This window comes from Salarias fasciatus, chromosome 8 (assembly GCF_902148845.1).
Source record: "Salarias fasciatus chromosome 8, fSalaFa1.1, whole genome shotgun sequence".
Classification (NCBI taxonomy): Eukaryota; Metazoa; Chordata; class Actinopteri; order Blenniiformes; family Blenniidae; genus Salarias; species Salarias fasciatus.
In genome coordinates, this window is record NC_043752.1 from 2,444,656 (window position 1) to 2,471,944 (window position 27,289).

Below are 27,289 nucleotides of genomic sequence, written 5' to 3' on the forward strand. Positions count from 1 at the left end.
GTGGTTCTGCATCACTTTTTCTCAGAATTATTACCCGTCTTTGTCTGAAAGTCAGGATTCAGCTTTTTACATTTATTTTTGAGTTAATAAAAAAACTGTATTTTCATTAACAATCTTTTTTTCTCATTGTAAAACACAAATTTGAACTTTTTACAATTGCTAGAAACAACCAATAATGACAAAAAATCAATGACTTGAAAAATGTGACCATTATAAAACCATTAATGACGAAAGTTTTTATTCAGTTCAGAACTTCTCAGTGACGCCCCGAGGGCCGCTGTAGTCTTATGACGCCCCAGTCTGGGTTAATATGTGGTCCTAAATTAACCGTTATTATGCGTTTTATTGCGTGTTTTGCCCTTTTTTCCTCCTATTTCTGAAGCTAAATTTTGGTGAAAAACAAATAGCAATTGACAGCAATCACATAAAAAATAAATCCTAAAATAAAGGTACAGAACTTCGCTTATGTATTTTAGTATTAGAGGACATTTATAGCAGAATAAGGAATCTAAGGAAAACACTTTTCCAGAGGATTTGTTGATTTTGAGCCACATTGTGGTCAGAAGCGGTTTTTTCAGTAAGTAGGTTACCTTATTTTGAAAGTTCTCCACCGGATCCAGTCTGTAGGCTCTTCTCGTGCTTTCCCGGTGTGTATAAAACCAGGAGCAGCTGCTCCGCTCCTCCCACACAGCAACACACACACTGCAGGGAGGGGGAGCGCGCACGCTCCGAAACAACACACGCACTGCAGGAAGAGGCTGCACACACACACTCACGCACTCAACACATACACTCAGAAACACACACGCTCAGAAATACTCAGCCAAGTTGCGCGTTTGTGGACGAAAACTATTGAAAAGAAAGAAAAAAAAGTCTCTTTGGACCCAGATTTTCTTTCCCCAGACTGAGGACCAAACCCTCCGCTGTACATGGTAGGTTGGTTTCTATGGAGTTTTCTTTTGAAATCAAAAGATTTCAAATTGTTTTAAATTATATTTTCAATCAGCGACTGTCGTTGTTTCACTTTCCTGTTGCTTGTAATTGACCTACATAAAAGTTTGGCACTCTGTCATCCTCACGTGTGTGTGTGTGTGTGTGTGTGTGTGTGTGTGTGTGTGTGTGTGCGTGTGCGTGTGCGTGGCTGAGGAGTTGAAATCAGTTTGTTTTTGTAATGTGAAATGTTTCTTTTCCAGGCTGTACAGAACAAAGTGTGCACTTGATTTGTGAATTCAGTCCGTTAATGTCTGAAAATGCACATTACACACATTGAAATGTATTTCAGAGAAGTGTTGAAGGAAATAACAGCAAAATGCAAAGAAATACAAGGTTAAAATGACACAAAGGGCCTCTGAAGGTTGTAGAAATGCTGCAGGAAAACAGTGATTAAGTGAAACTTTCTTCCTCCTAAGGGGGGAAAAAAAACCCCAAACAGAATCAACGTTACAGCCCTGGGAGGTTTCCAAGTTAATTTTCTGAAAGCTCCTTTCCTCTGTGACAGGTTGGGTGACTTCAGACACAACAGAGTGCCTCCAACTGTAGATCCTGACTCATTTCCTGCTCTGCACTTTCAGCCCTTATTATAAATCAACTCCTTCCTTATCACCGGCTCTAGCTGTGTCCCTCTTATCTCTCACAAAACAGGGTCAGGACAGGGAATGTTTAAATACCATGTTTACATCTGTGTTACAGACGTAATTTAATTGTCAGTATTCAGAGCCTCTTTTTTTTTTTTACCTTCGTCTTAAAGTAGCAGTATTTAGAGAATTGACACCATTTACTTATCATAAAATCAATTGCAAAGTGTGAAAATGTGCATATTTCATGATTTATAGCTTCAAAATGTTTCGAACTTGGAACATTTTTCCCCTAGTTTCATGCTTAGTTCTGTCCCACAGTGTTTTTTGCAACAGGTCAACTAAAATATCCACAATGTGTCCATTTTCACATTTTCTATTCATACTGTGATTCATACTAGGGTCACAGTTTCCAGATGTTTTTCAGTTAAATGCATCCGTCAGGTGACTTGCTCACTTTGGGGAGTTTAAAGCAGAAGTCTCGTGTTTGTTTACGCTTTGAAAAGTCTTCCTTTGTCTTCTTCTGTTCACAGCAACCTAAAAATCGGTGTACTTTAAGTAATCAGATAGCTGTAAGCTTGGTCCTCATGTCTCAGTTCACTGTTGGATTTCTTTGGAAGTACATTTGAGTAAGCGTGAAGTCAAACTTCATGATATTCTCAAAGCATTCGGCCTCGTTTCTAACATGGCAACACATATTGAACACATTAGCGGTGTATTGAGGGTAATAAATCACATAAATGGGGATATATGGACAGTAACATGAGAGCTGTTGGTGGGTTCATTTCTCAGAAGATCACTGCTCCGATCTGCACGGTGCTGTTTACAGGATAGGATGAATTATCTGGTGCATGTTAATGGGTTCATTGTTGGTTTTTAATGAAAAGGAAGTTACAGGCTGTGGTCATTTACGAGGAAGGGTTGAATGCGGTGGATTCAGTTTGAGGTTTGCTCAGACGTGGCGAGCTTGTTCTGCTCCCTCCTAAATCGAGACGTAACAAAGAAACTTGCACTTCCTCGCCTCACTGGGGATTTGAGATCGATGCCTCGGATGAAGAGGAGCAGGCTCACTTTTCTAGGAAGCTAAAAGCGTTTTTCTGAGATTTTCCTGCTAGCAGAGGCCACCAAAGTTTCAGGTTGCTGCGCTGAGTCTGTGGGGACCGTGGCAGATTTTACATCCAAGTGACAGCGCAGAACAATCGCCGCTCTATTTTCTAGCTCGTATGTAAGAGAGAGGGGTTCACAAGTGTTGCGACCTGCCCTGGGGTGCAGCAATAACATATGTGAATTCTTAAAAGGAATGGCATTCCCCCTCTCACGCCGTCTGCAGCCGCTGCTGGCTGTGCACAGACACACTTTCACAGATTTGATGCGTTTCCAGGTCTTGCAGTAAGGCCAGTTTGTGCTTTACTGAAGAAAGTGAGAATACAATACAGGTTTTCGCTTGATTGATTCGATTTCCATTGAGATGGATTCATGATGTGTGCAGAGCAGTACAGCAGTGCTTCTGTAGGTAACGGGGTTTTACAAAGTGTCTTTTCTTGTGTGAATAAAGGTCATAGATTTTAGATAAACTACATGGTAGAAGCAGCTGTTAACCCCGAACTGCGGGGCGTTGTATTGACTTTTCCTCGGATTAAAGATGCAGTGAGATCACACACTTCCCCGAGCGACCGTGGACAGGGGGAACTGTGGTTCTTTGTCAGTGCGGAGCTGCAGATTATTTGTATTGACGATCTCTGTGAACACATGGCGGTTCTCCAGTCAGGCCTCCTCTGGCTCAGTGTGACTTTGTGCTCAAGTTCAGACCTAAAGCCAGTCAGAGGATTTATCTCGGGTTTGAAGGAAGAGTGTGAAGTTCTTGTACTCATCAGTACATAAAGGATTCCAGATTTAAAACATGTTTAGGACTATATAGTCGAGATGCACCCGGCTTAACATCTGCGTCGTCACAAGTTGGCAGCAGAAATATTAGTGTTTTATTCAGATACAAGTCCTTAATTAACTGTCAGGTGCCGGACAGCCACTAGTTGGCGCTCCAGAGCCTCCGCCACTCAGTAAGAATTATTCAACCATCACATTATTCATTTATGTTCCGTTTACAATGTTTTCAAGTGAAAATGCAAAACTTTCGTTTTCTTTTGGGGGTCTGTTGACACGACGACAGTGCTCAGAGACAGAAAAGCTTTCAGAAAACACTCAGACGCGACTGCTGAAGCCGTTTCACTTGAAACGTTGTGTAAATCAGGCATTTTATCATAAAAATGACATTGACCATGATTCAGCTTGTATGACGATTTAGAGTCAGAAACTGAAGAGTTTAAAATGTTTCCAACTGTATTTTGGAAGGACTCCTGGTGAACAGAACAGAGACATTCAGCTCCTGCGTTTGTCCTCCAGCTTTTAACCTGCACCCTGCTTTGTTTATGCTTGAGCCAACGGACGTGAAATTTCCCTTTAGGCCACTCCCACCTTTGGAAAATATTTACCCTCTCATGCATGCTGGCGGATATTCCTCGCTGTAAAGCAGCCGCCTCTCACCTTTTCGCTTTGCTGATGTGTTGTTGAAGTAAGAACTGGTTTGAAGGAAGAATCCTTGAGCTGGAGTGTCCGCTGGAAGGTGAAACGTCCCTTCACTCTCATGACAGGAGAGTTTGTGCATGTGCTCATGCAGTCTTTCTTTCTGTGTTCTCGTGCCTTGTTTGGTTTGGAGATGCAGAACCTGGAGTGCGAGCGCATATTAAAGTACGAGGCGGTGTGTTTTGATATCAGACGATCTGTTTTTTGTAAGTGATCCGTCTCCGTCGTGCTGCTGCGAACGTTGCCCCCGAGCGGTTCAAGCCGAGGGTCAAGTCCCCCCCCATTGTTTGACCGAAGCTTCACAAACTGTTTCCGGGAAGAACAAATATGAAGAGGGAAACTTTAGAGGAGAAGCAAACAATGGGAACACAGCAGGAGCTTGTTGGACAACGTGAAAACTGTCCTGTGCCCCCCTCTCGTCTGGCCTCATCATGTGTGGCTTTCTTTTGTTTTAATTCACTTTTCACCGCAGGAACTACTCGTTTTGTGGTTTCTGATGCATTGAAAACTGTCTGGAGTGACTCTGCATGTGTTAAATTGGTATCTACATAAAAAAAAAAAAGTTTGCATTTATGATTAAAAACCTACATTTGTTCTTCACAGTCAGTTTTTTTTTTTGTGTATTTTAAAGCTTCCTGATGGCAGACTGTCAAGCAGGGAAGCTACAGATGGTTGAGAAGCAGCTGAAGTTTCATGGCATTCAGAACAAAAACATGCTGAATCCACGCGCTCGGCATGTTGACACAACAAGGTGAGCCGAGGCGGCTCCAACCAACAGCGATGGTTCAGTCCAGTTCAGATACAGGCGAAACCGCCCTGAACTCAGCTGTTCCATCTGGACTTCAGCCATCAGTTTTAGTTCACCTCCTTTCAGCCTGATCTGATGGATTAATGCAACTGAGAGGGCAAAACTTGAATATTTTTATTTTTTTAAAGCAGTAAAACAAAGTGACGCCTTAACTTCCTTTTTGATTTAGCCAAACAGAAGTGCTGTCCTTAAAAGAGTTTCCTTCTGGTTATAATATAGTATTTTCTATTCTACTCTGTTCTCATGAAATGCTGAACGCTTCAAGAACTGCAGGCAGTTTGTTTTTATTTGTCTGCGTTTTAGAAATCAAGGGGAGAACTGCAGTTCTTGACATTCATTCTGCATCATCTAAAATCATAAATCTGTTTCATCTTACTCTTCTGAAGTAAGATGAAACACTGCCAAGTTGCCAAGTTGGTGCATTTCCAGACTCATGGTAGTTTTTTTTTTTTTTCTTCTTTCTTTCGTTTCTCCGCTCAGAATTCAGCAAATGTTCTGCTGTGAAAGGATGTAGCCTAACGTCACGGTGTGTGGAGTCGCTAATTTCACTTGACAATTGCTCTGCAGATTTTTTTTTTTCCCATGTAACTCCACTGAGATATTCTTTACTTCTGCTTGTAGAACGACGTGGCGGCGGTCAGGTGAAGTGTTGGTTACGTAATGTTCCACGGCGGAGACGTTTCATGCTGACCGTGAACCATGCAGCCCCGCTGGTGTCAAATAGAACAAAGTACTGGTTTAAAGCATATGAAACATCACCTCGGTGGCATCAATATCCAAAAGAAGTTCGTGGGATTCAAGACAGCATAATTCCTTTTTATTTTTTTCACATAAAAATCTTTGCATATTCAGCTTTGAATCATAAAAACAAAAAACATGCAACATTTTATGCTTTGTTTCCTCGACAACGTTTTAAAGTGAAAGCACAGAACTTGTTGCGTCCCGGGTTTCTGATTACTTGACGGCCTTGGTGCTTTCAGAGCTGATTTTTCTGCAGATATCCTGAACTCGGTGTCGTTTGCATTCCAGATTACCACACGGAGGATTTTCCATCTGTTTCACACTCTGGAGCGGCGGCGTTCTATTTATTAAAATGATTGATTGCGTAATGGGGAAGATATTTTGGAGTGACATTTCCAAAGTGAAATGTTTGCCGTTTGTTTTTTTTTTTTTGCCAGCTGTGGGTTTCGTGCACAGCTGGACTGCATGGCACGTTTCACAGAGCCCTCATTCCTGAGTCTGGGAACCAATCGGGACTTTTCTCCCCCCCCCCCCCCCCCCCCCCCCCCCCCCCCCTCCCCTGTCTAATCTGGAGTGTTTGTCCAAATCCTGAGCACGTGATGTCTGTGAATTCTGAGCAGCACAGACAACACAACATTTTTCTCAGTATGCCGCCGATGTTTCCTGACTCGCAGCAAACACGGTGAAATGGTGAAACCTCCCGGGATGTCTTGTCCCACTTTTCAGGTGCATCGGTCATTAATCTGTGGACGTTTTTCGCCACCCGGATCTCTATATATTGTCACCTTTTCTCCCACTACCTTCACTAATGGCCCCATTTCAAACCGAGCACTGCCTTTGGTTTAAACCTCCTCACTTCCAGTCTTTTATTCTGGTGGAGCAGATTAAAAGGTTTGAACATAACGAAGAGCCGTGCTTCACTGCATCAAAACAGAAGCTGTTACTGTTCAGATATCTGACTCTATATTTAATCTGTGACTCTTTCCTGTTGCACGGACACTTTTGCACTAAAGCTTCTTTAAATGCCAAAAATAAGCGGCAGGCTCCCCCAGACGCCGAGGAAGGCCAAGCCCACACTGGCTTTTTCCTTCCTGTCTTTGACTTTGAAAGTCGACACATGACTTGTTCCGTGTCGTTTTTCCTGCTCTGCCATCAGCAGAACATGACATCCCTGGAATACAAAATGATAAAACCTTTCTGTCTCTGCAAACTTCTAAGATGCTCTGTAGAGGAATAGAAATTAAAGCTCCGGTGTTTGTTTATCCACGTTCATTTTCCTAATTGTTCCCAAACGTGTGCCCCTCCCCGCTGCTGTCTTCTGTCTTTCTGCTGGGACTTGACCCTTGTTGCTGCGTCTTACCCTGCAGTCACTTTGTAAATGGGCCCGAGGAGCTGCCGCAGGAGTGATTAGATTTGCAGTTTTGTCCGGATAAGATGACAAAGCCGCTTGACTTCAATCATTAAGATCTCTCAACGACTTGGAAAGCGTCCTTGCTGAGTGCGGCGCCACAAAGTTAAATCAAAGTTGGAAAAATAACTTATTGATGTCGTGTGAGCCCATTTACGTGCACACCGAAAAGCCACACATTATCCAATTTCTGGAGCTTATGAGAAATCAGATTAAGATTTGTCCTCAATGTTCGGATGTATTCATGCATGTGTACGCTTTAATCAAATTACTTTTTTTTGTTTTTACATCTCCTTGTCTTTAAAAAAAAGAATAGTATAAAATCCAAAGCAACTACATGAGGGAAAGACGAACCGAGTGAGGCAGCTGAAAGAGACGTGAAGAATTAGCAGATTTCAATAAGACAATATCAGAGGTTTTTAAATTAATGGAAAGTTTATAGGTAATCCAAAAAAAAACAAGATGATAAAACCAATAGTTTTTCAGTTCTCACATTCCCGAAGTGCAAGTGAACGCACCATATCTCATCATCACGTATATCTGATCAGGTAATTGATCTGCACTGATTGGTATTTGGATTCATCTGGAAAACCACCTGCGTGCCGACATGCTAACGCCATCACCTCGGCGTTCGGCTGTTTCCGTGTAAACAGACATCGTTTTCACAACGTTGCCGTCTGAAAAGAAAATGGCGGAAAGCCGATAGTGACAAAGGGTCAGTCTTTGGCTGAATCGGATGCTCTGGTGGGCCTTTTTCAGTCTGCGGACCTTATGTTTGACACCGCTGTTATTTAGGCTGATGGGAAGATGAATTCATCGCCCCTGGTTTGGATTTCAGGTCTCGGATGGTGATGAACACTGCTTTCTCATGCCTGGTCGTCAGTCATGTCTGGAGATAAATTTATCAGCGCGTCGGTGTGCGCTGCATCATGGCTCGTCATCTGAGGACGATCACATGTTTGTGAGAGGGAGAAAAGATGCCCTTTTCCCACGAGCAGCTGTGATCGGCCGCGGTATTTGGTGTGATGGTGACAGCTGCTGCAGGGCGGCCTGATGCTCGCTCCACGCCTGCCGCCTCTCTGACTCCTGCTTCTGTTCTGCTTTGATTCTTTTTTTTTCCCCACTCGCTCGCTGCTGTAACTCTTTTCTTCTTCCCACCGTTGTCGTCGTCCCTCCACCACTCGTTTCCCCCTCTCGTGCTTCAGCTGTGTTAACTGCCTGCAGTCCATCTGTAATCCATCTGTGCTGCGGAGTCTATCACACCGGTCATAAAAATAACAAAAACATTTGCTTTTTGTGATGAAATAAGCTTGGTTTTTTTTTCCTGTTGGATATGCTAAATGAATGAGTATGATGGAGAGTGAAACTCGGCTATTAAAATATTTTCAGAGTGTGCTGGAGGCAGGCTAAAGCTAATGCTAACCAAGATAAATTTAATGTGTTGCACCTGATTGACTGGTAAGAATGAAAACTCTCAGGTGTGCTTATTTTTCCTCCTGAAATCATGTGAGCAATTTAAATCGGTGGGAAGCTTGATTCTGTTCCAAATGTTAGACTCTACTCCCGCAACTTAATTTCTTCAATGAAGTGCTGCTGAATGCTGCTTGAAAAAAATAAAATATAAAAATGCGGTAGCTTTGAAAGGATTGGATCATCTTCAGTGCAGAATATTCAAATTAATCTAAACGTGTTCATCAGATGAACACTGAGTTGGCAGCAGGTTGCCAGCTGCACTCTGGGGTCGAAGGTGAGACCATCGCTGGAGGCCTTCTGCAGAGAACGAGTCTCATCTGCTGTGGGAGTGATACCGTTTCTTTCACACTGCCTCCACTGTTGTCGCTTTTCTTTGCGGCGGTTCGGTCTGTGACTGTGTGTAAGTGGGGCGCCCCCTTCCCAGAGGTTGGTTGTTTCGATATTTTTGAGTACATTTCTGCTCGCGCTCTGTGTGATTCCTGGCCTGATTATCTCTGACTGTGCGGCCGCGCTATCTACGGAGCACATGTGAGGACATCTGTTGAAAAAAAAACAAAAAAAAAAACAGCGATTCTACGAACGCAAGATGAAACAGACCTTTGTGTCTCAGGTGTGCTGGTTGGTGCAGAGGGAGGTGAAGGTGCTGGAGCTGTGTGGCGTGAAGAGGCGTTGGGGAAGCTGGAGGGTGTGGACCAGACGCTGCCGGGTGGGTGGGATGCCCGGCCGGGCAGGAGCTGCGTCACGGCGTTGCATAAGAGCTTACGCAGGCCGGGGGGGATGTGGAGTAATGAGCGTGGAGAGCCGCCGGTGCTGCGTGCGAACGCTGACGCGATGAGAGAGGCGGAGGATCTGAACCATGAGCTGTCTGTCCATCCATCCGTCCATCCAGCCATCCATCAATCCAGCCATCCATCCACACTCAAACAGCCGATGATGCTCTTCAATCACTCACTCTCTTGTTCATTTGTTTTCAAATGTCTTCAGTTTCTGCAGGATAAATACACATTTCACCATTTAACCTTGTCGAAGCATTTCAACATGAAGATTGCCGAAAACGTCTCAACTTTTCTGTGAATCATTTTCTGAGTTGTACAGTTCCGACCCAAACAACCGCCAGGGAGACCCAGGAGTGTAAATATGCTGTTCCACTTCCCGTGACCTTTGTTCTGGGCGGGATTAACTTTCTGCCTGGTGTTGAGGTTAACGTTCCTCGGACCTCTGGCACGTGGCTAAACATTACATTAATAAGCTGGAGTGCAGTGGAATAACAGTCGTGTTTGCACAGGGAAGAGGAGGAACGCCTCCCTGTTCCTTCCCCGGATCTCTGTTTGTGGATTTTTCACACGTATGTTAAGACAACAGCCTGGAAAATGGACATGGACTCTCCTCATTTCTTCTCCAGATTCTCCAGACCAGTCTCCTCTTTCCAAAAGTTACCTGTGTTTCCAGCACAACCCAGTCCATCAAATGTAACCTGTTGACCCCTGTACAGTGTGGCTGTAGGCTCACTCTATGGATGTCTTTGACTACTTGGGGCATGAATACTGAGCTTTTTTTTTTGTTGTTGTCATTTTTGTAATGGCCTTTTTGTGCTGCAACGCACTAAATAGTGTCAATGACAACTATAATGGCCACAGTGTCACCTCTGATACAGGAAGCTGTTTTCTGTGGCTAAAACCTCGTTTACATGACGATGTTTTATTTTTGTGTTTTCGTTGTAGGGAAGTTTAGCGTTTACATGGAAAAGTTTTATAAATGGTGTCCCTTTACACACAAACCCTGAACACAGTGTGTTTTTGGAGTTGGGCCACTAGTGGGGGCTGTTTGTGTTCGTAATGAGACCTTAACCCCCCAAACATGTGCTCAGACAAAAATACGCAGAAAAACATGAACAATGGGAAGACACGACAAAGTCATTCAAAAGTCAGCATGTACAACTCAAAACATTCTGTTTTGAACAGGATTAATCTTTTTTTTTTTTTCCCCTTGAAAGGATGAACGAACATGTGACCTCTCAATCTCACAGATTGTTTTTTTGTTTAATTCTTCAGCCTGCAGATGAAACCTTAATCTCAGTTCTCGTTTTCATCCATCATCTCTCCCTTTGGAAATCGTTTAAAAATCACCTCCTTCAGAAGCGGGTTCATGATTTGGGATATAAATGCTCTTTTATCTGACCTGTACTCTGCCTCAGATACAGTGAAAGCTTTTCTTTCCTTCAGTTGGTTTTCTTAGAAGTGATGTTGGCTGTGAAAGCTCAAAGGCTCGTGAACGACGTGACAAAATCCTCGTCGCTGCCAACTGATGTTATTTATTAGGCGAGTTCTGAAGTCTGAGCTTGGAAAGGTGGAGGGGAAATGGATATTGTTGAGCCATGGGAGCACTTCTGGACACTTTATAATGCTTTTTTTTATTTTTTTCCCCCCAATAATCAGCAGTTTTAATAGTTTTTTTAAATCACTGCCAGTTTATATAACAAATTGTAAAATATCAAATGCATTATTATGAATTTAAAAGCAAATCACATTGAATTCAGGAATATTTTCTGAAAAATTGTTGAAATCAAAGGAACTTTTAAAAATACATTCACTTTAATGTGGCATGGGTAAAGCACATTCCGAGCCGTTGGCATTAGGTTTCTTCTTCTTTTCCAGCTGGACTTGCTGCTGAAATATTTTCCTTTTTTAGGTTTAAAGTCAATAAAATATAAAGAGGCTGTAATGTTAAACAAGCGACCTTTGGATGTATTTTCAAAGGCAAAAATGCCAAAGTGTTCACAGCTGTTCTGCAGACATCGAGAGTGTAAACGAGGATATCGGAAGAGACACTCGGTGCACACCGTTACAATCGGTGTTTTCTCATTTGTGAAAATATCAGCTTCAAACACAAAGTAACAACTTTTTGAATTTAAGTCCTCACAACACTTTGTCTTTTGCATTAATTGCTTTAAAGTAGCTGCCGTGAAGCCCATTGGGATGGAGCTGCGGCACATGTGGGAGGCTGCAGCTCTCCCATCTGTCCATCGAACACTGACACAGCTTGTAAGACACTGACGCTTTTCTTGGCTTTTCGTGACGCTCATAACCGCGAGGCAGTTAGTAATGTTTTAGCAAACACTCAGTGCAAACAGGATATGTTTAAGGACACATTGTGCACTTTTTCTGTTCCCTAAAATAAATTTTGAACTTCTGCAGTTTAATGCCATGCCCAGGATGTTAACTGTGGAGCTGGGTCTGTAGATGGAGTATTAAGTGTCAAACACAGTCGGAAAAATAACTACCGTCACATAAACGCATCGCGTGTGCTTTTCCTGTTTAGATGTTTGAGGAGACGATGTGTAGCATTCAGCCATCTTTTCTTCTCTGCAAGTGTTGCTCCTATTTCTCGTTCTAGTAGTAAGTGGCACGAGTCGTTTAAAGTTATAGTTTCAGTCACTGCAGCAGAAGTAAAGAAAACTGAGAATAATGTGTCTTTTCTGTGCACCTGGCACTTCACGTCGTCTTTTTCTCATGGTTTCGTATCTCAGACTGAGATATTACATTACCAGCGATACGTCACTTTAATGAGCTGCAGCTGGACCTGGGACTTCTTTCCACATGTTGCTTTGTGCTTTTGTCATCTTAGGAAGGTGAGATAGTTGTTAATTCAGACCGTATCTGTACTTCCTTCATTCATTAGGTGATTGCAGAAGCCTCGTATCTCTGTAAACATGTGAGATAATGTGGAGTGTGTTTAACTTTGGTTTGGAGAGCTTAGTGCTTGGTTTGGGTTCGGTCTTCCCTCTTGTTGACATGGAAAATCCCCCTCAGTCTGTACCTTCCAAAATGTGAAGCCTTTTTGGTGACTCAGATTTTCCTCGTTCTTTCTGACTTCCATAAACACAATTGTCACATTTTACCGTTTCCAGCTCGCTGCTGTGGTACGAGTCTCTCTGCTTCTCCCCTTCTGATTCAACTTTGTGCTTTTTTTTTTTTTTTCTTATGTTTTTCTTTCTTTCAGTCCGGGGGAACAGAGAGGCAGCGGGAAAATGAAGATCCCCTCACCGGAGTGAGCTCCTGCGATGCTCAAGCGACCCGTAATTGCTTTTGTAAGGCCCGCAGAAGCTAAGGACGGGGCGTCATTGACAGGTAAGCCATTAACTATCCCCTGATATGTAAAGCAGGATTTGCTGCCTTCTTATCTGACCTTGACTGTACTTTTCTTTTAATGCAGTCTTGTCATAACGTCGATTTAAAGGTTGATACGAAGATTTCTCCTCAAAACGGAAGCTGTTTTCTTGACCGGTTGATTTCACACTGCTGTGTACTTCTTGCTTACTGTGGATGCTAACATCCATCTTGCTGGATGCATAACCTGAATCTATTGGACTCATTACCCGGTAAATCAGATCAGCGAGGTTCAGCGGGGTCACCATCTCCGTCCCGTTTGTGTGCTTTTATGAGTGGACCTGTGAGTTGTCAAACCAAAAATGTCCCGTTATTCTTGTGTTTTGAACCGGTGATCCCCCTCCCCCGGCCGCCGCTGATGTGTCTCAGTAGTTTTAATCTGAGGTGGATTGCTCTGTGCCACGGTGGATTATTTTCGAGGTAAGTGACCTCGCCGGTGCCAGTTTTAGCTGCGGCGTCCGTCCGGTGGGAGCGGCGTCCCCATGCCGAGGCAGCGCGGACACTGATGGATGGCCTAGCTTTCCGTCGGCTTCTGCTCCCAGATGTGAGCCGTTGTTATGAAAATATAGAAGGAAACGGGCTGAAAGGACCTCTGAGAGGCGGCAGCCGGGCTTATGATGGATGACGACCTGCTGGGAATCGACTGGAGATAGAGACGCATTAAAAATACGCTCGGACGTCGTGTACGCCCCTGGAGGACGAACCAGAACACCGGCAGGCGGCGGTACCTGGTACGACCGTGAAGCCACGCTGCAGGAGAGGTCCGGCTCACGTGAACGATTCCAGCTTCATTCTGGGTTTTTCCCTGGCAGTCCTGCAGGCGAAGCCTCAGACTCGTCATCTTGTGTTTGTAAATCAGCTCTCTCTGGGGGCTGAGTCACGTTCCCCCCCCACCCCCCGCCCTCCAGCCCATAAAGAGAGGTGGTGTTAATGGTGGCATTCACTGAGGTGATTTGCAGCCTGCGTCTCTCCTCCGGCGCTGGTGGCCGCCGGGTGGCTGATTGATGGTGTTTGTCATCCAGTCCTGGACTCAAGCTGAGAGCCGCTGCTGTTGCTTTGGCTGCCGTCCAGAGGCCTCCGCCGGTGGCACGTTCAGCGTGTCCTCCGGACCCCCCGTCGAGACGCCGCTGAGGATAACCTTGAACTCCCTCTCCGGCCCGGCGTCTCGATGCCTGAAGGACGAACTCTGTGTCTGCCAGCGTGACCCAATTCTGTGAGTTGCGGGAAGAAAAGGAGAGGGACAGAACGGTGCTGGTGTGTGTGCAAGGCGGCAGCGGGGCATAGCCTACTTCTTGTACCCTACTTTTTACCCCCTCTCTTCATCTGGGAGCCGAGCGGCCGAGTCCACTGACTGCGGCGTCTCTTCCTGCTGTTTTTCTATTTATTTTGACCAGGTGGCGGGCTACAGGTCAAGGAAAAGACTGAATAATGTTACTACAAAGAGTATGAACTCACAGAAGCTGACAAACTATGCTTTTTACAACTAAATAGTCATAAATAATTACATTTGAAAGTTGCTTAAACATTGTGTGCTGCTCATATTGGTTCACATCTTTTTGCAGTTTGGGCATTTGGCTCATGATGCATCTGTTTTATACCACTTTCAGTTGAAATCCCATCAGCTTCTGTCTTTCCCACACTTGACGTTTCAGTTTTAGGGAACAAACAAGCTGAAGACCTTTTTGTTTTCAAATCGCCTTCTCTGTTTTGAAAGGGGCCGAACGATCTTCAAGTGACGGCTCGTCTTTCCTTCACCTTTCTTTTTTACTGCCAGACAAAGGCAGCAGAGGACTTTCCAGAGAGTCGTTTGGTTGGTCAAAGGAAATGGCTGAGGAGGAGTAACTGTCAGAAAAAGGCTGGACTGTGCTGAGGAGGAGGAGGAGGAGGAGGAGGAAGGGGAGGTGGGCCAGAGCGAGAGGGAAGGGGGGGGGGGACTGTGCTCTCATTCACATTGGCGGCTTTTGGCTTGAGAATGAGCTTTTTTTTAAGGGGGGTGGTGGTACAGAGAAGTTTTGGTCAGAAACGGAGCCAAACGTCCAGCAGAGCAGGAGCAGAGTGTTTGAGCTGGAGGAGCCGGACACACACACACACTCACACACACACACACACCACAGCAGCTATGCAGGGAACACGCCGGGGTAAGAAGCAGGAGAGACAACAGCTCCGGTTATTACTTTACCAGACTGATAGTCATTATGTTTGAGTGTTTTTGATGATGTGTTTGTTAAACTGTTGAAAGTAAAGTGAGGAATCGGCGCGTCGGAGTTATAAAAGCTGTTTGGTCATTTTGAAAATCATCATAGTCCTGAAATGTCTTTTCTGTTTGAACTGCAATTTAAAATCTCAATCTGAAAATTTGTGACCAAAATGTTGGCTATTTCCTTCTCAAACATCACGTAGAATCAGGGGTGTCAAACATAAGGCCTGTGGGCCAAAACCTGCTCGCAAGAGGCTCCAATCAAACTAGCAAGTGAATGGTTATGATTTCTAAAACACATTTATTTTGTATGAGGAGCAGATACAACGCTGAGACCTGAGCTGAGATATCAGTGATGCCAGCATGAAAGCTAGAAAGCTAGCATTAGCCTGAAGGCCGTGCTGTCAGCGGCAGGTTGTAAAAAACGTACAGCTGCAGGAGAAGTTTCATGGACATATTTTGCATCCGAAGGTTTCTTTTAAAATTGGTTTTAATTTTCACCACTTGTACTCTGCGCAACGATAAAGAAAAAACTTTAAAGTGTAAATTTAAAGGTTGTGGTTCAAGTGTGTGAGAATAGAGGTGTCTGCTGTCTTTCAGTGCGGTGTAATCACTGACAGCGTTCAGACCAGCCTGCAGGTCCTGCCGAGGCGTTCCTCCATTGTGACTGGAGCTGCACAGTACCTCGTTTACAAACCAGTGTGTTTCAGAAAAGACGCCTTCTGGATCGATCTGTTAGTGAACTTCAAAGGAAGGAAAGCACAAAATAATCAGTAATGAGTAGAGTTATAGTTCTGCAATTGAGAGTTATAATTATGTCTGTATCTATATACATATTTAAAAATATGTACACATGCAAAAATCAGTCAATTATGGGAGGCATGCAAATGCATTCGACTTTTTTTAGTACACATGAATAGATATCCTATAAAAATGACCAGCAAACTATATACAGTATGCATATTCGTATTTGTATGTAATGAAAAATTTAAATCTAGATTAAAGTCAGTATACATGTCTATTATCTACATATGTCTTGGTGATAATAAGGAATTTTTGTGTGCTTATAGCTGCTGCAGGCTAAATGTGAGTGAGATTTTCTCAAATTATTGCTTTTTAAAGTAATTAGCTTCACTAATATAGAAATCTGCTGGTTTTTAATGCTAATATTTAATCATCCTTTATCTTTAAACCATTCGATGGAGGAAAAGTTTGCTTTCCGGTCTGTTCTGAATGAACACACATTAAATGAACATAAAATTGAACTGCAGTTGCAGGTTTTGTTGTGAATATTAACATTTGACATGTTTGGTCCTCCTCAGGAGTTAAATATCTTTATCACAGTTTCCCCCCTTTGCTCCTGTTTTCGCAGACGGGCTGGGGGGGGCGAGCTCACAGAAAAAGAGAGAGTGGGATTCAGACGTTTGGGCCCAGGGAAATGAAAAGTGGAGGAGGGGGATCCCCGCACTCATTTGTTTGTTCCCTCATGCAAGACGCTCCCTGCTGAAAACCGAGGCGCTTCCTTTCATTCCGGCTCTTTCTTTCTTTCTTTTTGTGTCTTTGAGCGAAGCTGCAGACGATAGCCGGGACACTCTCAGCTTTTCTTTGCCGGTCGCTGCACTTCACCTGGTGTGTGGGGGGAGTATTTTTAGACTCTCACCTCTGTGGCTGTGTGTTTATGGCGTGGCGCGAACAAAGAGGGGTTTAGTGCGAGGCTCTTTCAGTTTGTCTCAAAGCTGGTTTGTGTGACGTTGCAGAGCCAAGAAGCTGTAGATTCTGTTTCTGGGTAAATGGCTTTTATACTGGACTCCGGCCTCGGAGTACGGACTGCAGGCGCTTCTTTCACATTTTGTCTTCAGTAAGGATTTGGCAGAGTGACATGTCAGCAGGATTTCTCTGAATGCATTGATCCCTGCGTATTGATTTGTCGTCCCTGTCAGGCTCTCGATTCACCACAGAAATGAGTTGCAGCGCTGCGTTCATGAAGCTGGGGAATTGAAAAGGTACCCATTTCCAACTTCCAAAGGCCTTCACCTGCAGCCAAAAACGATAAACCCCACAAAATTTGAAGATCGTCATGCTCTGCTTAAAGAGAAACTCCGAATGCAGGAGAAAAACAAATTCCATTTCTGCAACGTTTCGAATAGAAGTGCATCATTTTTACATTGTTGATTCTTTTTCTTTTGTGTTTACACAGCAGTGCTCTGAAAATGATGTCCATTTTAGTCCCAGGAGAATATCCGCCCCAAAGCACAGCTTAAGTTTTCCATTTTCACTTGAAAACTTTGAACAAACACACACACAGTCACACACACACACACACAGTCACACATACAGGAAATTTTACAGTCACCAATGAGCGTCTCACACATTTTTGGACGGTGGGAGAAGCTTTCACAGCGGGATCTTGATGCACTTCTTCAGAGCAGAAGTTTATCCAAAAAACACAACAGAGGAGAAAAGTCCAGCATCGCTTCATCTTTTCTTCAGTGTCGTCGTCGTGTAGATCAGGCTCTGCAGCTCCGACCAGTGGCAGGTGGCAGCGTAACAATCAGGCAGTCTTGGACATGAATAAACACTGATTTTTTTAACTGACTAATATAACAAATGCAGAATAGCGATGAAACGGGCGTCTAATAGTTTACCCACTGATCTCAGGGACGTCTCTTTTAGTATTGGATGAGCGTCATCTCTAAAAGTAGATTTCTGAAAGTGTATGGTGTTTATTTCTCACTAATAATAGAAATAAAGCACTTTTTGTTTTTCGGCCAACAAATGAGGGTGATGAATTTGAATTTGTTTGAACCTGTTAAAGTTGATGTGTACAAAGTCTTAATTCTAGTGCCGTTTTATGTCGGTCATTGAGTTTTAAAAACTGCAGCAGTTCCATGTCTTCCCGTTGCTGTTCTTTTGTGCGCCGTCTGTGCAAATAATTCTATAAAACTGTCAGTGCTGAGAGCCGGGGGATAAAACCCTGAAGCCTTGCTGTGACAGCCGCTCTCCCAGGTTTGCCGCTGCAGAGAAAAAGCCCTGACGATGTAGAAACATCGCGCTCCTCCGAACAGTGGCTGGTAAATGATGAGGCATCAGAAATAATGGCGGCCGAAGAGTTTCCCTGACCACACTGCTCACGTTGTTTAGTCTTCTCTCTCCTGATCTGCAGCTCCACACATTCCTGCTGCTGGAGGAGGGTATTAAAACCTTTTGAGGGCCGTCTCAGACAAAAAACCGTCTGCTCACAATCAGAATCAGCTGACGCTGTGGGGAGGGCAGAAATTCTCCCAGCATGCTGTGCACTGTGTTGTGGTTGGATGTGTGGGAAATGAATAGTTCTTCAGTCCTGAATCTTCTTGTTTTTCCAGTTTTCCTTTGCTTGACAGGTGTATTGACAATAAATTGGGTTGGCGTGTTCTCATTGTTGGTCTCAGAGAGTTTTCACCCATCAAGTATCTAAAACAGCAAGTACAACTCTGCTTCTGGCGTTTCTTCATTTCATCTTGGCCTTGCGCTCGCTGGACCTGGTTTTAAATCCTATTTGCATCATGAAGGAGATCCGCCATTAAACACTTGTCAAGTTTACAAGCAAGATCCAATGATTTGCCGTCGTGACCCCTGTGGAAAAATTAGCAGATTTCTGACGTCTTAATCGTCATTCTGCTCAGATTTATTGCTGTTGAGTGCCTACTTGCCACCCCACCTCGGTGTGTTTCCACCCCCACCCGTCCCTTCCACCAGTCATTACTTGTTAAACTTCATTTATCTTCCATTAGGCTAACTGGGAGTGTGTGGAAGCTCTCTGGGAGCTCTTGAGCGACTGAAGGCTCTCGGGACGGGTCCCGCCCTCCCTGTCGGCCCTCTGACCCCCTCCCTCCTCCGGCGTTTGAGGCCGTAGTTACCATGGCGACACAAGGAGAAACGGGGGCTGCGCGGACATGATGGGGGCCTTTAAGAAGAAAAAGTTCGAGAGCGCAGCGCTTTTGAGGAAGAGAGTTTCAGCTATCTGGAGCCTGGAGGGATTAGAGCTCATTCACTCGTGAGGAATTGACTCAGGAGAGCCCTCCAACATAATCAGGGTAATTTTCTTTACCTAAATCTGAAGCGTTTTGGTTGCTTGCTTCACTGGTTTTAGCTTTTTTTTGGCGAGAGCGCGAGAGCAGTAGGTGTTCAAACTGTGTTCCCTTCATAAACTATATGAACAGCCGAGCTGCTCACTGGAGATGCTGTGCAAACGCCGCCTCAAAGTGAGACACTGAGAATACTGTCTCACCGTCTTTAAAGTAAAATGCTAAACTTTTGTTGCATTTTGAGGGTCCGTTTACCTGACAGCGTTTTCTCAGAGCCTCTGAAAACGTTCGGGCTCCGTCTCTGGGTAGACGGCAGAATCGCTGGAACCGTGCATGCACCCCACGGCTGTAGTAAACGCCTTTCTGCACATGCTCAGTAGGTGGACAGTAACGGCAATGGCGGCCTCCAGAGTGTCGTGACTTCTACTCCATGTTCTCCTGGACTTGCGGAGCAGAGATCTTTGTCATCCTTCTCATTTCAGTGTAGAGAGCTGGGCTTGTTAATTGTCTGAGGACTCATTAAAAATGCATTATGTGCCACAGTTTGACGGTGGGCCGTAGTTTGGACTCTTACTGTGGCAGCTTCATGTCTGAATAATAAATGTCGGGGTTAGTCTTAAGTAAACTCAGTAAAATGAATGTTTGGCGTACACAGAGACAATAATGCTTCATCTTGCTGCTTTATTTAATCTGTCTAATAATTAAATAAGAAAAACCTTCTCTGTGCCAATGCATTATGTGACCATTTATCTCCTGATCCGTGGCCAAAAATGTCCCAGATAACATCCCTGCTGCATTTTAAATCACAAATTCTCCTGCCGACTTTCAGTTGTTTAAAGATAACTCCTTGAAATGTTTTGAGGCTCAGTTTCAACTATAAATGGAGCACTGGAGCTAAGAAATAGCTGTTACCTGATGTTTTGGATGATTTATTATTTTTATTTTCCCCTCTGAGGAACAAGGCACACCATTGCGTACACCGATCACTGCGTTGAACATCATCCACAGCTTCTGTTTTCTCGACACACAGTGTAACATGGTTAACCGTTTTCCTTCCTTCTGATTTCTGTTAGCACAATTAGTCTTATCCGCCCCATTCAGGCTGGATTATGTGTAATAAATATGGTCACGGACTAATTAGCTTTCCTCAGAGAGAAATCACGTACGATTAATCCCAACGGCTCTGCTCAGTCGGAGCGTTACGCCACATGTTGCCATTCACCGATACTGTAACGACAGAGGAGCGCCAGGCAGCAGGAATGTTTAAAGGTGCAGAATGTAGGATTCAGAAATGGCATTTTGTTGATGATTTGTGCTCATCTGCACACGTTCTTGTGTTTATTGTGCCACATACAAGTGCTGACGGTCTACAGTCCAGTCTGACTTCAGCACAACATGAGACACAAACGCACAAAAAGGCGGAATGGCTCACGAGACCACCTTCTGGTTGAAAGTGGTATTACGATTCATGACGAGCTACACCACGATGGCTTGTTAGCTTCTGTAAATTTTTGCTTTGTTTGGAGTTTTATTAACTGTAACTCCACCACAAAGTAAACTTTCAGTCACTGAGTGTGTTTTCCACAATTTAAATTTGTAATGACTCAAAATGTACTTTTAAAATATCTGTCACGGTATGCACAAGTTCTAAACTAACAAACCCGTAGAGGCACACACATTGAGAATCCCTTTTATGCAACTTAGAAACAATCAATGGACAAATCGCTCTCTCAAATCAACGTATGTGAATTTGACTCAATGTCAATAACAAGCAAGATCTACCAATACTTTCATGTTATATGTTCATGTACTGCCTAAAGATATACTGGACTGGTGTTTTTATATTATGAGTTCAACAATAACAAAAACTGTTCTTTCTAGGAAAAATGTCCAAACTTATTCCATCTCTCAAATACATCTGGCCATCAAAGTCCAGCCATCGTCTGCATCACCGTATCCAGTTCAGGGTGGCTTCAGCCAATTCCAGTCGGCAATGAGTGAAGGCAGACCTGCAGATCCATCCGAGACAGACCACCACACACACTCAGTCACACACCTACATTGAATTTAGAGCCAGCGCCTCACATCATGTTTTTGTGCTGTGGGAGGAAACCAGTGTTTCTACTATTGATTCCCTTTGTAGGAGTTTCAGTCTTGTTGCTTTGTATTTATCCAGTTTTTGACAACATGCTGTGGAACAGATTTGTCTTAGTCACTCATAATGAGTCTAAGCAGGGATCAGCCAGATTTCGAGGGTGCTAATTAACGTGCAGTAATCACAGTCAAATCGCTGTAGTAGCCTCGAAGGCCAGTAAACTTGGCAGAGTGGAAAAGGACTTGGCACGGCTCTGTCCTGGCTGCCGCCGTCTCCAGATATGTCTGGCCGCCGCTCCTCCTGTCAGCTCCTCTTTCACCTTATTAGCCACCTTCCCTGCTAATCGCAGAGACCGGCCGCGTTATCCTCGAGGTTTTAGCGTCTTTGGTGTGTCAAGACTTGGGATGAGAGGGTTGGAGAGCTGGCGAGAGCACGAGGGAGAGTCTCAGACTTCTGAAATGAGGTTTTGTTGCTTTGCATCCTCTCCTTCAAGCTGTTGACATTTCCAGAAAAATCACCTGCCGTGAGGATGTCCTCGCTCTGTGTGAGGTTTTCAGAGCACAACAGGCCCTGCTGTTGGCTTTGTTGTCGTCTCATCCCCACGCGTCCTTTCCACCATTGTTCTCCGCTCGGAACTATGCGGCAGTCACGGGACGAACTGTTGATATCACAGTCCGAGTGTTTGTCACCTAAAATGTCAACATTTACCAGCAGTCCCACGAGAGCCGGCCAGTGAAGAAGTAAGTCTACATGCTTTTATAGCTGCACAGTTGCGGTGCTGTTAGACTGTGAAGATATCGAAGTATCGGCGTCGTTCTGCTCTGAGATATTATCCTCGTCCAGTTCTGAACTTTTATTGGCTCTGAAGGCTGATGAGATGTGCGGAGACAGTCGCCTTTGTTGCTGTCAGGGGAAAATGCCAGCATGTTACAAGCCATTTTCTATCTGAAATGAAAAGAGAGCCCTCCCTTGTCTCTTGCCTCATGCCTCAAGCCTTGTTTGTGCTGCTCGAGCGGGTTCAATGAATGAGCTGTCCTGCTCGTCTGTGTGTGGGCCACGCTCGTCTTCTGGGATATTTTCTATCCTTCAGTCCGCTGTAAATCATCTCTGTTTGGCCTCCAGTCACAGTGGCTGCGTACTCTTCTCTTTTCTCTGAGGAATTCTTTGAAAGCTCTCCTCTCCTTCTTGAGGGTCGTCGTACAGCTGGACCCCTCGCGCTCACACGCTCATGCTTAAAACACCACCGTCTTGTTTTTGCAATCAGACGTTCATGAATTTAATCATTCTCATATCCTCTGTGTTCTTTCAGTATTTTGTCGTAATTTTAAATGAAGGCTTAAAAAAAGACCTCTTTCTACATCCTCTTGTTGTATCATTGCTTTTTAAACCATGTAGTTAAAAAAAAGGAATTACACAATTTAATGGACTTGAAGTATTAAATCAGCACCTGTCTAGAACCACTTTAGAAGAGACATGGACCCTTCTTTAAGATGTATCTTGAAACATCTCTGAGTCTCTCTTGGTTGTTGTTTCCCTTGCAGACGGCGTTGCGCTGCTGAGCTGCCGACATGGCGCTGGTTCAGGCTCTGCCCATCTCTGCTGAGCCCCACAACCCCGGTCTCAGCGGAGGCGCTCGCAGACGGCGCCAATCCGGCCCGTCACCCCCCCTCAACCCGCCACCGCCCACCACCGCTCTGGATCCTATGGGCTCTGTGGGGAGCCTCATCAGCAGCCGTCCGGGTCTCTACCAGGACCAGCGGTCCGGCGTGGAGCTGGGGACTCGCGGCCACTGGCTTGGCTCCGACTCGCCTCAGGATTCGCCGCTGCAGAGCGCCCCACCGCTGAGGAATCAAAGCTGTACGGCGTCCGGCAGGGGGCTGGAGAAGGAGGGCGGGAACGGGAACTACACCTATCTGAACCAGGATTATGTGGGCGACTGGAATGACAACCATGTGACGTCTGGCAGCCCGACGAGCGAGGCGGATGAGACGAAAGAAGGGCTGGGTTTGAACGGGAATGTGGGGGGGCCGCCTCCGAAGCTCATCCCAGTGTCGGGAAAACTTGAGAAGGTGAGTTCATCTCTTTTTGACTACGTCAGGAGGGTTTTTCAGCATTTTAAAGGACAAAAGGATCAATTTTGGAAAGTATATTCATGGTAGTTCAACCGATCAACCGATTATGAAATGAAATGATTCACTTAATGTTCAGTGAACGCTTTATGTCGAAGTTGTCTGTTGTACTTCTTTAAAGACCAGTGAAAGATTGTCAGTGAGGCGTGAATCCATACGTTTGCATTTCTAGCACGTTCCAGATTCCATTGACCTTTTTTTTTTTTTTTTGCTAATTCTGCTGAATTCACTCCACACGATCAGAGGAGATGGCCTGCAGGGCTGCACCATATTTCTGTTAGATCCAGGATTGTTCCTCAAACACTTGACACCATTCAGAAAAGGAAATTATGTATCCCAGTCAAGACATAAAAAAACAATTAGTTCCTAGACTCTTGATAAGTCCTGTGAAACTGTATTTTCTGTTTCATGCTGTCCTGCCCACATCATCCCACCTTGTACTTTTTGACCAGAACATGGAGAAAACAGTGCTCCGACCCACTGCCTTCAAACCAGTCATTCCCAAGAGCCGCGCCTCCATGCAGTATCTCTCCCCTCGCCACTGTGCCAACGTAGCCGAAAGCCAAAACAACCTGAACTTGTTGAGCCCGGCTCACCGAGACGCGTCGCCCTCCTGCTCCGAGAGACGCAGCTCGTACAGCAGCGGGCGGAACGTTGGCGGCGGCGGCGGCAGCCAGTCCTGCTCGCTGTCCGACTCGGGCCGCAACTCCCTCTCCAGCCTGCCGCCCTACAGCGGCGCCAGCTACAGCCTGGCGTCCGGGGAGGCGGGGGCAGGACACGTGGAGCCAACAAAGAGCGCCCCTCTGGTCGGCACGCACGGACACTCCAACTCGGACAGCGGGCGCTCGTCCTCCAGCAAGAGCACGGGCTCGGGGTCGATCAGCGGCCGCGGACAGCCGCTGTCGGACAGCGGGTCCGGCGGGCGCTCTCCCGGCCCGGTGGAGGGCTACGAAGGCGTGGTGAGGGACCTGGAGGACAAGCTGAGGGAGCGGGAGCTGGAGCTGCAGCAGCTCAGAGACAACCTGGACGAGAACGAGGCTGCGATATGTCAGGTGGGGAAAACTCCGGGAAGGTCGGTGAACGGCGGGGTCTGACCTGCGTCTGACCCGTCTGGCTCCTGCTCTTCGCTCCTCTAGGTTTATGAGGAGAAGCAGAAGCGCTTCGAGCTGGAACTGGAGGAGTTGAGGCAGAGCTGCGCCACCAGGATGCAGTCCGCCTCGCAGAAAGCCCAGCGAGCGCAGCAGGTGCTCCAGCTGCAGGTTCGATTCCCCCCAGCGGACCGCTGTGCACCGACAAAGCAGCAGCTGTTCTTTAAAACAATCATGTCATTCCAGGTTTACCAGCTGCAGCAGGAGAAGAAGAAGCTGCAGGAGGACTTCGCTCAGCTTCTGAAGGAGCGAGAGCAGCTGGAGGAGCGATGCACTTCTTATGAGCACGAGAAGATCCAGCTGGGGCCTCGGCTGGAGGAGACCAAATGGGAGGTGAGCCGGCAGCCTTTATTCTCTACGCCGTAGAGTCTAATCTAAACAGATTTTAATGCAACGAAGTCAGTGTCGTTAAACTCCGCGATCACAAAACACGCTGAAAACCATCGTACTGAGAAACAAATTTAAAAAAAAAAAAATCACCTACGAGCTGGCGTATGTTTCATAAACTGCACTAGTTTTGTGTGTTCAGGCACAAATTTTATACTTTTTATATTGGCTGCGGCATTAGGGGAACTGAAAAAAAGAGAACAGATGCTTCATCAGCGTGAGATAGGAAGAATAGGAAGGAATAACCATGGTGATATAAAGTATAGCTGAGCTATCCTAATAGATTTATTTCTATCATCCACTGAAATGAGGATCATTCATACAGGCTTGACGTGTCTGTTCATATGACCTCTTTACTGAGAGCCTGTCAGTTATACCATAATTTCAGATACCAGATTTTTATCATTTACTCCTTATGTACAAGTGACAAACGCTGTATAAACATTAAAAAAGACACTTGATCACTGTATGATCACATGAACTAAAGCTCTGATTAGTGTTAAAAAGTTGTTAATTATTGAACATGACGATGGTGTGTTTGAGTCGAGTTCGGCAGCTTTTTGACAACAGTTATTCGAGCTTTCTCCTTGTTTTTGGAAACAATCGGCTGTCACATGCACACAAAAGCCTTTCAAACTGACAGCGACTGTCACTCTGAGCAAATCCATGGAATGTGCCAAACTTGGGCTCCAAAAACAGTCCAGGGCAGCAAGAGACCCATTATGAAAACAAGCAGTTGACAGAATTGTTCTTTGTGCCCAATAAGAAGAGATCCAGAGGGGAAACGATAAATTCACCTTCTTAGACAAAAATGGATCATAAAACGAGGCCTCGGAGAATGGGGGGAAATGGGGAATGCTGCCAAACTGTGCACCAGATATCAGTGTTGCGTTGAGCTGACGGCTGCTCTCCTCTCAGGTCTGCCAGAAGTCGGGAGAAATCTCTCTGTTGAAGCAGCAGCTGAAGGAGGTGCAGGGCGAGCTGGCCCAGCGCGTGGGGGAGATCGTCTCCCTGCGGGGTCAGCTCAGGGACACCCGCGGCGAGCTGACCAACGCCCAGGTGCAGCTGCAGGAGGCCAACGGCACGGCGCGCACTCGCACCCTGGAGCTGGAGGTGTGCGAGAACGAGCTGCAGCGCCGCAAGAGCGAGGCGGAGCTGCTCAGGGAGAAGGTGGGGCGCCTGGAGGGCGAGCTCTCCCACCTCAGAGACGCCCTGGCCAATCAGGGCCCGGGAAACAGACAGTGCCAGGTGTTCCAGGAGGACGAGGAGCGCCTGCTGGCCTACGAGAGCGACGAGGCCAAGGCGCAGCGGCAGAGCGGCGGCGAGGCGCTGCAGAACATGAAGGCGCAGATGGACCGGATGAGGTCCGAGCTGGCCTTCGAGCGGCAGAGGGCCGAGGAGCAGACGGGGAGCTTCGAGGAGGAGCGCAAGGTGTGGCAGGAGGAGAAGGACAAAGTGATCCGCTACCAGAAGCAGCTGCAGCAGAACTACGTGCAGATGTACCGCAGGAACCGAGAGCTGGAGCAGCTGCTGCAGGAGCTCAGTCTGGAGCTGGAGAGCCGAGAGGACGACGAAGGCAGCGGCAACGAGATCAACTTCGATGAGATTGCTGCCACGGAAATTTAAATTTCACCCTCTGCTCCTTTTTTTTTTTCTTTTCCTTGCACTACTGTCATCAAAGTCTAATTCCCCGAATCGTATCACAAGTCTGTGCTGTCCAGATGAAAACAAGCGGTTTGTTAACACGTTCCATAGATTTCAAAACATGCAGCCAAACTACATCTGACGAAGTCTCACTTAAATCGCAGTTGATCCAATGTTTGCACTCCTCCGTCGTCGGTCGTGTCGGTGTTTGCGCTGACTGCACATCAGTCTCATTAGTTCATGGGCCTCTTTCGCTGCATGTAAATAAATATCTTCTGCCATCCTGTCGTCACCGTCCTCCGGTGTCACTCGTGACTCCGCCTCCCCTGCTGGCTTCAGCATTTCACTCCCACTCCCGTGTTCGCAGTCGGCGCTCGTTAGCCGGCTCCATTTGGACGAGGCCCACGCCGTCGTCGGTTGACAGTGAACGTGGGATCCCACACATTCAGCGTGTCATGAGTGGAAGGCGTGAATCAGAGCGAGGCGGAGACGATGTGAACCGAGTCGTGTTCGCTCAGAACTACTCTGACCTTTCTGCAAACTGCAAAACCTAATTATCCAAACACACGTGGCACAAGAAAGCAAATGTTTCCACTCTTCTGATGTGAGTAGCAGCCAGGCGGCTGTAGTGGTTCGCCCTTCATGCTCTGAAGGCTTGGAGGCCTTGATGCACAGTGGTGGAGGAGCGTGCACGGACACCATCCGAAGCATCATCCACCTTTGCAACACCTTCAGGCTTTAATATTAGTGGAGAGATTAAGTTTAGTCTTTGTATCTGTGTTTTCAAGTCGGTACATGAAGAGGAAAGATGCTATAAAAAGGAGAAAGTCAGGCTTTTCTCCAGGTACTCTGGTTTCCTCCCACATGCCTGTGAG

At 45.8% G+C, this 27,289-nt stretch overlaps 1 protein-coding gene across 1 annotated transcript; it reads left to right on the forward strand.

The window, feature by feature from the left end:
- The first annotated feature begins 697 nt into the window (after positions 1–697).
- On the forward strand, positions 698–27,166 carry LOC115393531 (leucine zipper putative tumor suppressor 2 homolog). The gene is made up of 7 exons (XM_030098564.1): positions 698–932; positions 12,584–12,711; positions 22,648–23,175; positions 23,688–24,287; positions 24,372–24,494; positions 24,570–24,716; positions 25,689–27,166. The coding sequence occupies exons 3-7, from the start codon at positions 22,675–22,677 to the stop codon at positions 26,394–26,396; spliced, it is 2,079 nt and encodes a 692-aa protein (XP_029954424.1). The 5' UTR covers positions 698–932; positions 12,584–12,711; positions 22,648–22,674; the 3' UTR covers positions 26,397–27,166.
- The last annotated feature ends 123 nt before the right edge of the window (positions 27,167–27,289 follow it).

What these genes read in the sequence shown, in the direction of transcription:
- LOC115393531 (XM_030098564.1), top strand. Translation starts at nt 22,675, where the DNA reads ATGGCGCTGGTTCAGGCTCTGCCCATCTCTGCTGAGCCCCACAACCCC. An exon ending in TGTCGGGAAAACTTGAGAAG is followed by an intron (nt 23,176 to 23,687) that starts GTGAGTTCATCT and finishes CTTTTTGACCAG; the next exon opens with AACATGGAGAAAACAGTGCT. An exon ending in AGCAGGTGCTCCAGCTGCAG is followed by an intron (nt 24,495 to 24,569) that starts GTTCGATTCCCC and finishes ATGTCATTCCAG; the next exon opens with GTTTACCAGCTGCAGCAGGA.